This window comes from Arachis stenosperma, chromosome 5 (assembly GCF_014773155.1).
Source record: "Arachis stenosperma cultivar V10309 chromosome 5, arast.V10309.gnm1.PFL2, whole genome shotgun sequence".
In the NCBI taxonomy this organism is placed as follows: Eukaryota; Viridiplantae; Streptophyta; class Magnoliopsida; order Fabales; family Fabaceae; genus Arachis; species Arachis stenosperma.
This window is the reverse complement of record NC_080381.1, coordinates 17,619,926-17,636,065: the sequence shown is the minus strand read 5'-3', so window position 1 is coordinate 17,636,065 and position 16,140 is coordinate 17,619,926. Positions and strand designations below refer to the sequence as shown.

The following is a 16,140-nucleotide window of genomic DNA, read 5'->3' as shown; positions in this document are numbered from 1 at the left end:
AAACAATGAAAATAAATATAATAAAAGATACAATGAACTTAAAAGGAATAAAGATAACGAAAGAAACGATGGAATAACGGAAAGAAAATTAACAAAAGAAAATAAAACTTAAAGAAAAATAGGAAAACAAAAAGGAAATAAAGAAAAATAAAAAACTTGAAAGAAAATGGTGATATCATTCAACACTCACATGTATAAGCACTCAATTTTTTCGTGCATCAGTATGACTGTGATTTTTTACAAGTTTTGATGTGGCTTTAGAGTAGGTTGAAATGGATGCTTGTTTTGACTTCAATCTTCCTATTTATAGAGGAAGGATTTGGTAGTTGTTCTTCCCACATTCACTCTGCAGTTTGTTCCTTACTTTTCATCCCATATTTTTCATTTCAACTTGAGGATCAAATAATAGTCAACTCAATTTGAGAGTAAAGTAAAAGTCTTAATGTTCAAGGAAAAACATTAACTGCTTTTCAACTTGTTTTTTACGTGCTGAAATCTTTAATTTTGACTTCGAGTTCGACTCTACTTATGCTGAAATCTTCGACTTCGACTCTTTTGCTAGCTTTGACAATCTTTGACCTTGACGCTCTTGTACAATTTTTTTCGACTTCGACTTGTTTGTATCTATATCTGTTATATTAACTCCAACTTTTCAGATTGATATAATCTGTATTTAAAATTCTATAGTCAAAACTCATCTAAGTCAAAAAACTATCTAGCATCAATAAATATTGGCAATTTTTGATATCGGCTCTTCTTGTTCAAATTTACATTTTTGACTAACCCTTTGACTTAATTTTCAATTTAATATAAACTACTGTCGAAATTTATCTCATTAGTGTCGAAAATTTATTCTAAAGGTCAAACTACTTCTCTTATTAATTTTATCTAATTATTCAAATGGACACAATTTTTATGTTGACATTCAAAGAATCAATATTTATTTGAGTTGAAATATCAATTTTGAGTGTCAACAACTACAACCCGAAAAATTGCATGCCGGAGGAAGAGTTCAGGTTTGAGAGGTGACAGACCTTCCATATATAATTGATCTTATTTTATTTTTAACAAAAAGAAGTTGCGCAAGGTATCTAGCAATTTTCTGAGATAATTAGATATTACGTTATTACATTAAATAAAATATATTATATTATTATGATAAAAGTACATATTTATAAAATTACATAATTTTTATATTAATTTCATTAATTACAATAAAATTCAGTCAATTCATTCTTATTCAATTAATATCTTATCTATTTTTTATTTTAAAGTTGTGTTCCACTGTTGATCCAGAATATATATATAATGATGATGAGTTTCAGAAAATAGTAATAATGTGAGTGTGTAGAATATATATAATTTCTTCTACCATTTTTCTTCTTTCTAAACGGTGATGTTTGGTTATTATATTTTCTTGTTCGTGATTCTATTCTCGGAGAAACTAACTTCATATCTACAAGTATTGAAATTAAAATGAACATAACATCTAATAATTTAAAATTTATCTTTTTCTTAATAATTTTAAATTCCCATGATGATACAAATAGTACATATAAAGAAAGGCAACCACAACTACACTTCTTTTTTGACTTAAATTTTTCTAGTGAAAGAAAAAGATAGTAACAAAAGTCCCTAAATAAGAAAGCTTAGTTATGATCAAAATTAAAGTGTCTCTAAGATAGAATTTTGGAGCAATTATTACGAGATGGTTTGGCAGTAGTCTCTAAAAGGCTGAATTAGTTTTGCCTGCAAAAACAAATTCAGATTTTTGGTGTTTTTTTCCCTTAGTTCTTTTTAGTTTTTCAATTTTCTTTTTTTTTCTTTCTACATATTGTTAGATCTCATCAATACATGTGTGGTTTAAAAAAAAATTAGAATTATAAAATAAGAGCTCTCATGTAACTCTTATAATTTAAAAAAATATTATAATTAATTAATTTGATGATCAAAACTCAAATTAAATTAAGAGTTAATATTAATTAGGTAAATTTTATCGTACTCTTTATAATTGTGTGATGTGTTACTTTTTTAATTGATTATTAGCAGTGACGAACCTAAAAAATTTATGTTAGGAGGGTAAAAAATAATATACATTACTATTAAAAGATATATTAATTCAAATTTAAAAAAAAATAAAAGTGCACATTAATTATTTGTATACAAAAAATAAAAAATTACATATAATAAAATAGAACGAAAGATATTTTTTGAAATATTTTTCTATTACTATTTCTATCTAAATTAGTAAATTGACCAATTGACTTTAGAAATTTATATGCAACATAATTACATATAATAAAATAGAACAAAAGATAAATAAATAAATAACAAGTATCACTAAATTAAGAATAAAATAAAATATATAAATTCTTGAAGAGAATAAAAAATTAGATTAATACTAAAATTATAATTGCTTGAATTAAAATTTGCAATTGAAAATATCAAAAAGAGAAACAATAAAATTGAAAGATACATAGAGTCCTAGAGAGTTATATTAAAAAATAAAAAAATTTAAAATTTACTTTTTAATAAAGAGAAGATGACCACTAAAAAAGGAATAGAAAAAAGGGTTGAAAATATGAAACTAAGAAGAGAGTTTAAGAGAATAAAGAAGTGGTGATGGCTAGAATTTGAAAATGGAAGAAGACTAAATTTGATTAGGTTAGCTAATAGTCAAAATAATAAAAAGATAAAATAGATTTGAGACTTTAAATAATTAGACTTAATTTATTTGTAATGAAGTCATTTAAAATTTAAAATAAGACATATTATATATATATTAAAAGAAAATTAAAATAAGAGTGGGGCAAGTGCCCCCTTATCACACTAGGTAGGTCCGTCCTGAATATTATGTTAACTATAGTTAAACTATTTTATAATTAAATTTGTTTTTAAAATGGATAATTATGCCATTTTTTAAAGTGTTAAAAATTAAAATATGACTTTTTTTTTTCAAATCATTTTTAGAAGATGCTGTATTTTAACCCTCTGTAATGACTTTCAGCCTTTCGCTTCTTTCCCATTCCTTCGTCTTGGTCGCGCCTCGCCCAAGCAGTACGGCCTTGTTGATTGTAATCAAATTATAAGCCAACTGAATAACTAAAAAAACTTATAGGGAGTTTTAAAAATGCAGAGAGGGGAGAAAACCAACCTGTCCAAACACGGCGAAGCAGACTCTGATCAGGAATGACAGCAGCGACGGATGAGAGATGTGACGGCGCAGTGTTGGAGACGCACCGTAGCTGGTGAGACAAATCAGAGGAGCGGCGATCGTGACTTCTGGACTCTGGAGTTCAGCTGTTCCAAACTTCAAGAGAGGTTGACTAGTGAGAAAGAGTTGTTGAGTGATACTGAGAGAGAACGAGGAAGAAGAATTTAGGATTAGGGCCATTGTTAACGTGATTTGAAAAATAAAAATTCAATTTTTAATCTTTTAATAAATTATACATTTATCCCTTTTAAAAATTTAATTACAAATAACTCAAATTAAAAGCAAATAACCAATTAAGATGTAACATATGATAGGAGGTAATTTACATGTTATTTTAAAGAAGGTTAAGTAGAATTTACCTATTAATTATGATAATATAATCAATTTCATCTAATAACTATTAGATATGAATAATATTACACATCTAAATTTTTTTTATGAATGAAGTCCAACTAAATTAAATAATATATAAAACTTAAAATACTATTCATAGCTCATTTTTGTTGATATTAGACCAATTTGATTGTACTTCTTTAATAAAAAAATCTTAAATATATAATATTATTTTATATATGATAAAGGATAATTTATTTTTTATTTGAGAGAGATTGATATACTTCACTTTAAAATAATAATAAATAAAAAAGGAACGCAATTAGATAAGAGAAACAAAGATTATTATTAATTAATTAACAATGGATCGCCTTAATTTGGTGAGAGGTGAAGTTGAGATTGATAACGCAAGCCATTTCTATGGTGTTTCTCTTCTTGATGATCTTAAGCAATCGAACAGTGCCATTGAATCTTGCATAACTTGTGAGATTCAACGTCCCTGAATGATTCCCAGAAAGCAGTGTTACATTATTAGGAGACCTCACTTTCATGGTAACATTCATTTCTTTGCTTTTTCTTGCCTTCACTGTGTCGCTGCGTACGCGTGCTATGTCACCGATTCTTAAGCCGCCGTAGACCACACTCACCTCGCCATTCTCGTAACTGAAGCCACCGTAGTTGGGATTCGTGATGGTGAGATGGGTGAGGAGGGTGGCGTTGAATAAGGAAGGCAATGAAGAAGTAGGGTTATTGTAACGGATTTGAGTCAACGTAGCTGACGTGAGTTTGACCTGTGGGTTTCTGAAACGGACTATGGATGCGAAAACCAACAGAGTTGCACAGAAGAACACAAAGGCAGCCAAAACGAACACGAAGCATTTGCTGCTGCTTCTTTGTTGGTGTGTGGCGCCGGCCTTGTAGTACAATGCTGTCTTTTGATCTATTCTTGAATGCTTATTTTTCTGATGATGAACATCTTTTTGAGCCATTCTATGATTTAAAACAGAGTTGTTGTCGATAGAGTTGTAATGTTTACTTGTCAGTTACAGAAGCTGATCAAGTTGTTGTTTAGGAGTTTCAGGTATTTAGTAATTGAAAGGTGAATAGACTATAAGTCTATAACTATGAAAAGGGCTCTTGCATTGGCTTCTCCCATGTTTACGTTATAATTTATAATAAATGAAAGGGTAGTGGAATCACTATATATTTATCACATCGCATTCGTGTATTAATTCATGAGTGCATTCTTTTACCATCTCTTTAAGCTTGAATTTGAATAGCATCGTGGAAAATGCAATTAATAAGGTTGTTTCTTTTTATGAGAAGATGATATATTACGTTAAAATATTTAGTATGTCAAATCATCAAATAATTTTTAACTATTATTTTCACATAAATACGTTTTCGTACAAGTAGTCAACTTTAAATTATAGCTGAATTCAAAAAATTGAAATTTTCTTCAACGATCAAATGTTATTTGTCACTTCTCATCAGTTGTAAGCTGTAAGTTTCGTCATCTTAGCTGCATGCTTTTTGTTTCCATTTTATTCTTTCCAGCGAATAGATTAGCATAACACAAGCTGTTCAACCAAATTGACCGAAGCTCCATATGGCAAGCCTTAGCTTCATGGCGTTATGCTGGGAAGGAATCGTGTTCCTTCACTGCGCCGGCTTCGCTGTCAATTTTATAGTAACCCTGTTTTAAGAACAAAAAACTAATGAATTTAGTTTTTTGCATTGTAACTTTTTCAGTATAAAACTATTTTATGCTCACATTCAAATTCATATTCTTATATATTAAAAACTGTTAAACTCTTATCAAATGGGTCATATACTGATATATATAAATTATATGATTAGATGACAATAAGAGTATAAATTTACTTTATATCCATAGTATATCATCAAAGTTAATATTTCTGCAAATTAAGAAGGAAAAAAACGACATTATCAATTATTTATTATTTACAGATTTCTATTTCTAAGATCAGATACACTATTACATGCTAAAGATTAATATTTCTACATAAACTGTTTTGCTCACGCACGACAACTCGATCTCACAAAAATTGCAATTGCTGTCATCCTAAGAATATATGAAGTAAAAAGATGGCCAACCACAAACTACAACAGCAAATATTCTGCTATCTAAATGTCAATCTTCTGAAAATTATTAATTATTAAACTAACAATTAAGAATCTTGTATCATGTAGTATCCATAACAGAAAGCATAGACCATTACTCTGATTGGGGCGTTAGAAGAAGTTGGAGAAAGCTTGAGACTTGACAGGTTCTTTCGCCATCTAGATCAGAGAATTCTTTCTCCAAAATGTTTGAGAGTTTACTTGATTATTTTTCCATATACCTATTTCATCATTTCACTTTTTTCCCAAAACAAAATGGAATTTATGTAGTTCTATATTGGGTTCTTTAACATATATTTGATCACGCCTAACATGAACCGATATGTAATCCCCTGACATGAAATTTTAGCTTTGTCCCTATGGTTTTGTAATGCACGGTTCAGCGGAGGGGATACATACATGACGTGTTAAATAGGTGCAAGTAACCAAATCTCGATGCATGTTGATTCTGCTTTTAGATGTATTGGAGATGTTTCCAATGAAAATTACTCTAAAAACAATAGTCTACCTTTTTTTTTTTTAATGATTGGTAGGGTATAGGCAATGACCAGATGGAAATACATGCATCAGCTAATTTGTTTCGTTTAATTTCTGTTCACCACTAGCGCCACTTTGGCAAAGGAAAAAGCAAACACTATACTAGGCTCATTTACAGTATATTTGTATAACAAAGACGTGGAAGAAATCCAATTTCAACATCAATATTCTAGAAAGATTATGGAACCCACTCTAGGAAGATGACGAGTTTAGTCTCCCCCTTTCGCAGTCCTAACTACATCCACTACGTACTATCATTTTCAAAACTGTCTATATACTATATACTATATTGAATGTATCAGCCAACAATGTACCCTCCAAGAAGTGAGAACTTAGATCAGGTAAACCAATCTATATTCAGCTTAGCTGTAACACACTGTTGCCAGTGCCCACGCATATCCCATTGCGCAGCCGCCACATGCATCATGCAATGCCGCTATGTACAATGCTAGATGCTTCACAACATCATCTATCTATACACGTGTATATCTTATCGAACCTAATTTTAAAATTGGTGACGAGAAGTTGCTAAAGTGTTGACTCTTGGTAGAGATAGGAAAGGTCCTTCCAAACTCCTTAGAAATGCTCCTTGTGGAATTCAAATTTCGTTGTGCCTTTCTCGTTGAACTCAAAGCAGAGTTTGCTTAGTTCTTTTGCCAACACAGGTGCACCGCAATAAAATACCCCTGATATTAACGTGGACACACACGATGTCAGCACACCATGAAAACAAAATCTAAAAACGTATGCTTGGTGGAGATTGACTGACCTATTCGTCCATTACTGTGCTTTGAACATATTTTAGAGAAGACTTTCTTCCAGTTTGGCCTGGCAAAATGAGTTCGCACCTGATAGTAATTCAAAGAACAAATAAATTGTCTATATTATAATTCTTAAGAAGATAAAATGCATAACAGGGTAAATAAATTGCAGGATTCGAGAGCTCACCCTTGTCCCTGAAACAATATCAACTCCATTTTTTGCATGGTTGAGGGCCTGCACCATGGTGATGAGGGCGGATCTGGCATCGCCTTCCTCGTATACGCTGGTCAAGTAGTTGTGCATCTCAATGACACCCTGAAGTCCATAATTAGATACTTGTACTTATTGATTTAGCATCAGGGCAAAGGAATACTAAGAACTAATTTTTTGAGAAGTAAACAATTAGTACCCTACCCTTTGGTCTAGATCGGCAACTTCATTCATGACCCCTTTAAACCAATCGAAAGAGCCTTGCTCTCTTGTTACCCAGTAGAAATAAGCGTTGGTAGTCTTGAGTGTTTTCTTCCGCTTTGGAGAAATCTTGTTTAGAGATGCCGGGTCTGTATTAACAGCACTATGTTCTGAACCTCTACTTGAATCAGAGACTGAATCCTGTATGTAGTTGCAATCATCATGGCTATTATTTCCATCATATTACACGTCCACGAAGCCCTTTTTGGTAAGGGTCAGATTGTCAAACTGTTATATATATATCTAAGAAGAGGATCTATAATTCTAAAAGAATACTCTATAATGAATATTTTTGAAACTCTGTTCCACAAAGACTCACCGCCAGCTCCTCCATTTTGACAATGCTGTTGAGCAGATCTTTTAAAATGCTGATAAAAGGAGTTGCTCCTATTCCAAGACCGACAAGTAATAGGACATCATATTTTCTATAGTCTTGTGCTGGCGCACCGTAAGGTCCGTCTATCTTCAGCTTGGGTAGACTGTATCAAATATTAAGAACAAGAAACATGGCAGAAATCGAGCATAAATGTTTGCTCTATATAAGTTAGAAGATAAACAAACAGAGCAGGTCAATCATGTTGTCACGTACCTTTTCTTGGTTGTTTCATCTGCCCTGAGAAGTCCACTTTTCCCTGCTACCGGAGGCTCACAGGCCTCAGAGAATACCCTTTTAAGCTCCTGTGTCCAATCACCCAGTTGCCGAATGTGAACACTCAGATAGTCATCGTCAGGGGCGGAGGTAATAGAAAAGGGATGCCTGTCACACATACATTGTTCAATTCGATGTTCAGAAATTTCATGACGCTTATGGAGTTTACCAGAACTAATGTGGAACAAATGAACAACTAAAATAGCATCTTACCACTCAAAAGGAGAGACAGCTGGACATTGCACAAACATGTACTGTCCGCTCTTGTAACGAAATTGTGGTGGCTTTGACATTTGTAATGTGAGAACATTTCCAGGATAAATGGCAACCTAATATTTTCCCAAGTACCAAGAGAAGACCCGTAAGTTGGATTTTTTTTTATTCAACCGTAGGTTCTAATCTATGATTTTGTCATTTTGGATGCACGCAAGGGCTTGTAAGCAAAACTGGTAAGAAAGTGAAAAAAAAACCAAATTTGTATAAATAAACTCTTATCTGCTCACCTTTTTTAGATGGACTGTGTAGAGGCCAGAACGGAAGAATCTGAGTGTTCTTTCTCCAGCATAAAGTAAAACTGGAACTGCAAGATACATCCATGTCTGAAACAGAAGAATTCATCGAGTAACTAAACAGAAACTAGCAATGCATGGTCCCAAATAATTGAAATCAGATAGGAGAAGTTATATACCGTTTGATGGTACCATTTGGTCACGAGGTAAAGCTTTACACCATGGATGATGAGCAGAACGTAGACAATGACAAAGAGGTGGTGCGAATACCAGAAAGCATTGAAGCCAGTGAGTCTATTAAATGGTTTAGGTAGCTTAATAAGATTTCTCCTAAACAGTTTTGTTGCAAGTGTAAACGCTATTGCCATAAAAATCACCATCAGAATTCCAGTCACACCCTCGGGCCCTTTAACAAGGTCTCCGTAACTTGGTTTATGTTTGCCAAATACGCCATGCAAATACTTGTCATAAAGAGCTTCTGTCGTATTTACGAGTCTTGGAAAATCACAAGCAAGGTGATCACCAGCATGAAGTATAATACCAATCACTATGCCCGCAGCAATAGTCTGTAAGCATCCATAACCATACATTATATATATATGCACGTACTTCCGATTTTCATTTTCCTAATATGTTATATGATGTCTCATGCTAATGTATAGTAATGTCATGTTTAAATGAACATAATTCAGAGATGTTGCTGTTAATTTGGTGTGTACCTTATGAAAGTTGATGTTATCATCAAAAGGTACAACGTAAGCCAGCTTAGTGGACCTGAGCCAGGTTATAGTGTTTCTGCATACGGGCAAGAGTATCAGTGCCATGTTTAACTTTAGAGTCTCAGCCGCGCCTTTGGCCGTGAGTAGACAGTAACCCATGATATGAAAAGCATCTTTCTGCTTGTACTGAATGAACTTCCACGTGAAGAGCCCAGTCATTGTGGCAATCCACAATGTTAAAACCCAAAGTCTCTTCCAATTTTCTTGCAAATAGTAGAGCAACCTGCGGCTCATCCTACGTATCGGACTTCTCATCCTTAGCCCGTGGAGGTTCTGACTCAAAGCTTGACTTGTGTAGCTTAAGGCTTGGCTGTAGCTTAGATACGTGTCTTTTTGTAAAAGAAGGGTCTCCAATTGCCATAGCTGTGAATGCCAGGTAGTTTGGGCATGAGGCATTATTATCATTAAAAGGACAATAATTTCCTAATTAGAGAAAGAGAATAATGCAGCATTATTTCCGCATGTGATGATTAATGTTGGTATGGGCTTCCGTAACTCATATAAAATATCATTTAGCAAGAATATAAATACACGAAATCGATGTTCTATATACGACCACATGGAAAAAATCTTATGTCATCTTGGTTAGCATTAATTTTTAATTTAACTTAAATTTTGACAATTAATTAAATTAATTAAATATAATAATTTTTTTTTGTAAATTATAAAAATTACAAAAGAGATTTTATTTTATAATTTTTTTAAAACTATACATATATTAATTAGATCGAACAATACCAAAAAAAAAACTAAAATGCTAAAAAGAATAAATAAAAAAGTCAAAAGGTAAAATTATAAATTTAAAATAAAAAAAAGTAGATAAAATGTTTATTGAATAAGAGTGAATTCTATAATTATTAATGGAATTGATATAAGAATGGTATGATTTTATAAGTATGAAGTTCAAGTGATTTTACTATAATTAATTAGTTTGATTGTCAAAATTTAAGTTAAATTAAGAGTTAATATTAATTATTTTGATGACATAATTAATTTCATCCAATAACTATTAAATTTATTATAGAAGATAACTTACCCTTTATTTGAAAAGGAGTTAGATAGAGTATATATATATATATATATATATATATATATATATACGCATGTGTAATAAAGTCATATTGTTATGAAGAGTAACTCTTATATATAATTATCACCTCGATGTAGCCAAGTCTTTCAGGGTCTAACTCTTCCATGATAAGAGCTGCATATTCTTCGGCCTGCTCCTTCAGTCTGGATAACTTATTTGCTGAAGCGCTTAACTCGATTATCTGGAAGGAAATGAGACATAAAAACCGTGTAACATAAGTTTAGTAGTTATTAATAAAAAAACTCATAATGGTGTTACCTATATACGTAGTTTAACCCCTTTTTTTTCAGGGTAACTTGGTTTTTTTCATATCTGTACAAATGAAGATAATGGTAGACTTAAGTTTTTCTTTTCCAGAAAAGGTTCACTTATGTTTACTTCATTTAAAAAAATATATATTATCATCCAATCAAATTTATTCTTTCGAAACATTGATCAGTAATAAGTATATAAATGTAAAAGATATAAAGCCAAGACTCCTTTAAAATTATCTATTCAAGGCATAGATAAATAAATAAATAGTGATGCATCAATCATTAAAATATTTTGTAAGTCAAGAGATTTGAAATTTAGATAAATTTAATATATTTATTCGTATTAATTTATTCATAAGTTCGCTTTCAGAAAAAATTCAATAAGAAAAATAAGAAATAAGTGCAAAATTTATGGACAGAAATAAATATTATTTTCTTCCACAAGCATTTGAATTATTGGGTTCAGAAAAAAAAAAAGTTTTTTGACGGTAGGAGTATGACTCTCAACCTTATGTCATTACGTAGATGTTATATCAGGACAATATGTATATCCCTAAAATGACGACTTTGCCCCCACCAACCCCACTGAAAGACGTCCCCATGATAAATTTCAAGAATTTGGTAAAATCAGATAATAATGAAAGTGCAATCTGTATGACCAAAGCTGGAAAAGTAAGACCTAGTTCATTGATTCTGGAATGTGTACCAACTAATAATAGCTAATATTATGCTTTAGAACATGGGAATTGGATAACGTCCCGAGTGGGAATACTCAATATTAGTAATTACTAATTAGTTTTAGAACCTGTATAAATTAAGGTTCACTCAATCCTGTCTACTGACTACCGTTGATTTTTTGAACTAAAGTGGACAACCCTTGGAACACGAAGGAAAGCTTATGAAGTAAGGGAAAACAAGCGCTTTTATGGCCAATACCCTGCTCCGGTTTTAATTAAATTAATTAAAGTAAAAAACTTAAATTTTTATAAAAGATTTGGTCCTCAGCAAATATCAATATTTACTATTCTAGAAGATTTCGAAATACATTAATTTTTTCAGGAGATTAATTTATTTTATAATAATGCTTTTACGAAATTAACTATCTTATAATAAAATTTATTAATAATTTATTTATCTAATATGTATATTAAAAATCTTATTCAAAATAAAAAAAGTAAATTTATTTGATAGAAATAATTTTTAAAGACTTTAAGAGTAATAAACATTTATTTGAGACTAAAATATCTTATTTAAAATTTGTTAGACCAATTTAAGTGTTTGTTTGTTAAATTATTATCTAATATGAAACTTCATATTTATTCTAATTAAGCATGTTAGATTAAAAAGGGGTCTATAAAAAATTGTAGAAAAGGGGATGAGTAAATTTTTTATAAAACACTTCCAATTGATAAAAGTTATTCATAAATCTTCATAACAAACTTCTATGTATCTATCTTAGTGGCTGACTATGGCAAACTTGAACTATCTTTATCCTCATTAAAAATATATATATTATTCTTATTTATTTGACAAAATTATTATTTTTTAATCATATACATTTGCTACTCTTATATTTAATAAATCAATTTTTGTAACGTACAAATTAAACAATTTTATGTTCGAATAAAATACGAGACAAAATTGATCGACGACCATACCTCCTTCACTTCTTCTTCTGCGATTCTACCGTCTTCATTCTTGTCCACACTGAAAATGAATAAATTTAAATTAGACAATGAATACAGTTATACAGAAGGAATGGGAAAAATAAATATAGAGGTAGGCAAGGACAATGATAATAATAAGAAATACATAGTGGCTAGCTGGCTTACATATCTTATATACTACACTAGATAAGAAAAGAATGGAAGAATTTAAATAACTAATTAAACTAACTTTAAGATAATAATAATAAATAATAATTAATCAATCAATGATTACATACATGTCGAAGAAGAGCTGGAGCCGCGAATCAAAACTTTGATCAGTAATTTGGGACCAGAACTCGAATAGGTCGTCTCTGCTAATCTTTTCAACCTTCAGTCTTCGTCTACGACTCAGAGCATCGAACAGTTCTAGCGCGAACTCCTTGGAATCTTTCATCCCTTCACAAGAGAAGAAGGAAATTGGCATGTCAAGTAGTTACAAGTTCTAACTAACTTATCAGCGCGATAAAAATGGACAAATAGCAAGTGGATTAGACGAATAGAAACTACAAAATGCACATGCAAAATGCAATAATGTAAAATTGAAGTTTGAAAAACAGAAATGGACCTATGCATTGCGCAAAATCGGTGCGGTGGAGAAAGCCGTCCTTGGCGAGCTTATCAAAATTGCTCCGCACCTCGTTCCAGGCATCCACGCCATTGGATTTACTGCTGATGAATCTGAGTCCACGGAGCGCTCTGCCAGCGCCGGAGCGAGTTCGATCAAGCTGAGCGCGTTGCTTCCTGAGATCTCGAGCGGCCAACGCTGCCTCGCCGCCGTGGCTCCAAGAAAACCGCCGCAGCTCTTGCGAGAACTGCCTCGCTCTAGCAAACGCCTCGGCCTTCAGCTCCTGAGAGAACTGCCGCAGCCTATTGGAAGGACTCCTCCTTCCCGTCGGCGATCTGACGGAGGATGCCGGAGTCGCGTATCCACTACTTGTGGCTGCGGCGTCGTCGATGTTGAGGACTGTGACCGGCTCGACGCCGCGGAGAACGATGGTGTTATCGTCTTGAAGATCGAGAGTAACCTCAACATACTCATCATCGGCAAAGGAACTGTATTCTGTTCCCGGCGAGGTCCCGCTGCTAACTGTTACTTTCTCTGGAACTGTGTCTGACGCCCATCGGCGTTCGTGCTTCGGAAGGCCACTCATTGATCAGCGCAACAACTAGTAAGTTTTTTAATAATCTTTTTACTCCTTTATACTACTACCATGTATTTTCTTTTTTATTTTAATACAGAACCAAAAAAAAACAAGAAAAGAAAAAAAGGAATGTGGCTTATGTATGTGAGTTTGTTATATAACGCGATTCGGCGCGCGTTGCTAACGTGCGCGGTTGGTTGAAGGAGTATATACCTATATATATTTGAGGGGGTCAGGGGGATGATGGAGTTTAATTAGGGCCTTAGGTGGAACTTACAGAGGTGAAGGGTATTGAGAATCTATGGGAAAGAGACACGAACGCGTAATGAGTTCGATGTAGATAGAAATTAGCTAGAAAGAGTTATAGATGCATTGTTCATCCAGAAAAGGACAAGCTCAATAAGAATTGCTTTGGTTTAGCAGCTTAATGAATGAAAGGCAATGAGTATAATTAATGAGGAGCTAGTTATATATGTATAGGTTAGGACGTGATGATAATTAATTGGAGTTGGGATGGAGAGCAAAGATTCGTGGTAGGGAACAGCATTCTTCTTCCTTTTTTTTTTTGTGAGAAAAAGGAAAAAGAAATGAGAATAGCGTTAGTTATTAATTAAATTATAATCTTATACTATATTAATAGTATATCATTAAACGGGTGCGTGGCTTTATATATACGTACTAATTAATGTACATGTACATATAGGAGAAATAGGAATGAAGTGAAACAGGAATGGTAGTGATAGTATGAACGGGAAGACAGAAAGAAAGGAAGGGTTGTGTGGTGGTGGTGGTGTGGTGTGGCGTGGCGTGGCGTGGCGTAGATAGGTGGCAGATGAGAGAGTGGCGGGGTCAGAAAAGAAATTTGCATGTATATGATGAGTATATGTATATGTTAAATTGTTAATGACTGTGTGGGGGTGGTGGGGCCCACAATTCGAGAGTCACCGATGTCGACGGCAGGGATCACCGAGTAAACTCCACTCACGCCTGTCTCCTTCACTTGTTTTAACTTTTCTCCTCTTCTGCTTGTCCTTTTAAATATTCATATATTATTAAAATTTTTATTTTTTTATTTTTTCGAATTTAATTTTGTGTACAATATTAACTCAATCACCTCTATTTTTAATGACAATTTATGCTGCTGATATAAAAGATCATTACTTTTTACAAATGTAATGTTATATAATTAGTTGTATGTTTAAAATCATTTTACTGTATTAAATTAAATTTTATTTTTTATAATATAAAAAATTATATAAAAATAAAAATAATGTATACCACAATATTATTCCTATTATGTAACATTCTTATCTTAACACACACGTCATTCATATTTAACCATTTTCTATTTACACGTGAAATTTGAAAAAGTATATATCGAGCTCATCATGTCCTATATATGATTAAACCATATCATCTATTTTTTACCAACAACTGCTACATAAAACTTTTATCTTGAAATGATGAAAAATATCCATATTTTTTATTGTTAAGTATAACCAAAAGCAAATAATTTTGTCAATATATATACGTAGTTATTACAGTCACAAAAATGAATAATCGAAAATCAACTTGCAATAAGTGATTGGGTTGCCCATTTACCACTGATAGAACGTCTAATAATATTCAAAGAAGACTAACCAACTTATTAAATAGAGATTAACCTAATTCAACTAGCCTAAGTGGTTACATTTCGTTTATATTAGGTTTTCTGTTTCCTAGTTCATCATGCAAAAGATTAATCAAATAAAACTCTTTGATTTCAAGAATAAAATATCATGATCTGAGAAGTAATGATTATTTCATGTTAACAATATTTCGTGGTGTATATTCTCATTGTATAATAATATATAAAAAGACTTTCGTATGAATAATACCCTAAAATATTTGTTTAAAAATTAAGTACTCTATTAACACAAGATTACGTAATAATTACATTGACTTGGATGTACCTATATAGAGGCCGGTAGTTACCTAATCAAAATCAAAGGAAAGGATATTATAATTAAATATATGATATTATTGAAACCAAAACTTCAGCTATAGCGGGCAAGAAATTTCTATTATACTCCACACGTAACACGAAGCATTTCAAGTCTCACATTTTATGTTATATAAGAAAATAGATTAAAGTATATGGAGAAAAATAAACAAAGGGTGATAAGAATTATATATTGTGTAGAATAAAAATATTTATATTTATTTCATGAAGAAAAAAAATAGATAGTGCGGTCAAAGTAGCAATAGCATAAATTTCATGACTACCGATTACATTTAGTGGTTGATACTTCATTTCAAATGAATCATCCATGCTTAACACATGTGAATGGTAACATCATTTTAGTATGAAAATACGAATATGAATTATATATCCGATCCATGTTCATAGCTTGCATTAGCAGCATTTTGTAAGATTAAAGTAGAAAAAAATTAAATAAAATAAATAAACGCCTGAGATAAAAAGTCTTGCCTGCCTTAGGTTATGAGTAATTGCCAATATTTTAGACATGTGGAAAAGGATGGTCCTCACAGAGACTAGAGAGCGC

General features: G+C 32.0%; 2 protein-coding genes across 2 annotated transcripts; both read right to left on the bottom strand.

Moving 5' to 3' along the window:
- Positions 1 to 3,903: 3,903 nt before the first annotated feature.
- LOC130980494 (late embryogenesis abundant protein At1g64065-like) lies at positions 3,904 to 4,536 on the bottom strand. Its single transcript, XM_057904165.1, has one exon. It carries the CDS (start codon positions 4,534 to 4,536, stop codon positions 3,904 to 3,906), a length of 633 nt encoding a protein of 210 aa, XP_057760148.1.
- A 1,793-nt stretch (positions 4,537 to 6,329) lies between these two features.
- Positions 6,330 to 13,974, bottom strand: LOC130980133 (respiratory burst oxidase homolog protein A-like). The gene is made up of 14 exons (XM_057903772.1): positions 13,018 to 13,974; positions 12,689 to 12,848; positions 12,402 to 12,450; positions 10,557 to 10,670; positions 9,340 to 9,762; positions 8,800 to 9,186; positions 8,615 to 8,710; positions 8,325 to 8,440; positions 8,052 to 8,219; positions 7,782 to 7,941; positions 7,406 to 7,603; positions 7,178 to 7,306; positions 6,999 to 7,077; positions 6,330 to 6,915 (listed from the first exon to the last, which is right to left on the bottom strand). Exons 1-14 carry the CDS (start codon positions 13,601 to 13,603, stop codon positions 6,806 to 6,808), a joined length of 2,775 nt encoding a protein of 924 aa, XP_057759755.1. The 5' UTR covers positions 13,604 to 13,974; the 3' UTR covers positions 6,330 to 6,805.
- Positions 13,975 to 16,140: the final 2,166 nt, after the last annotated feature.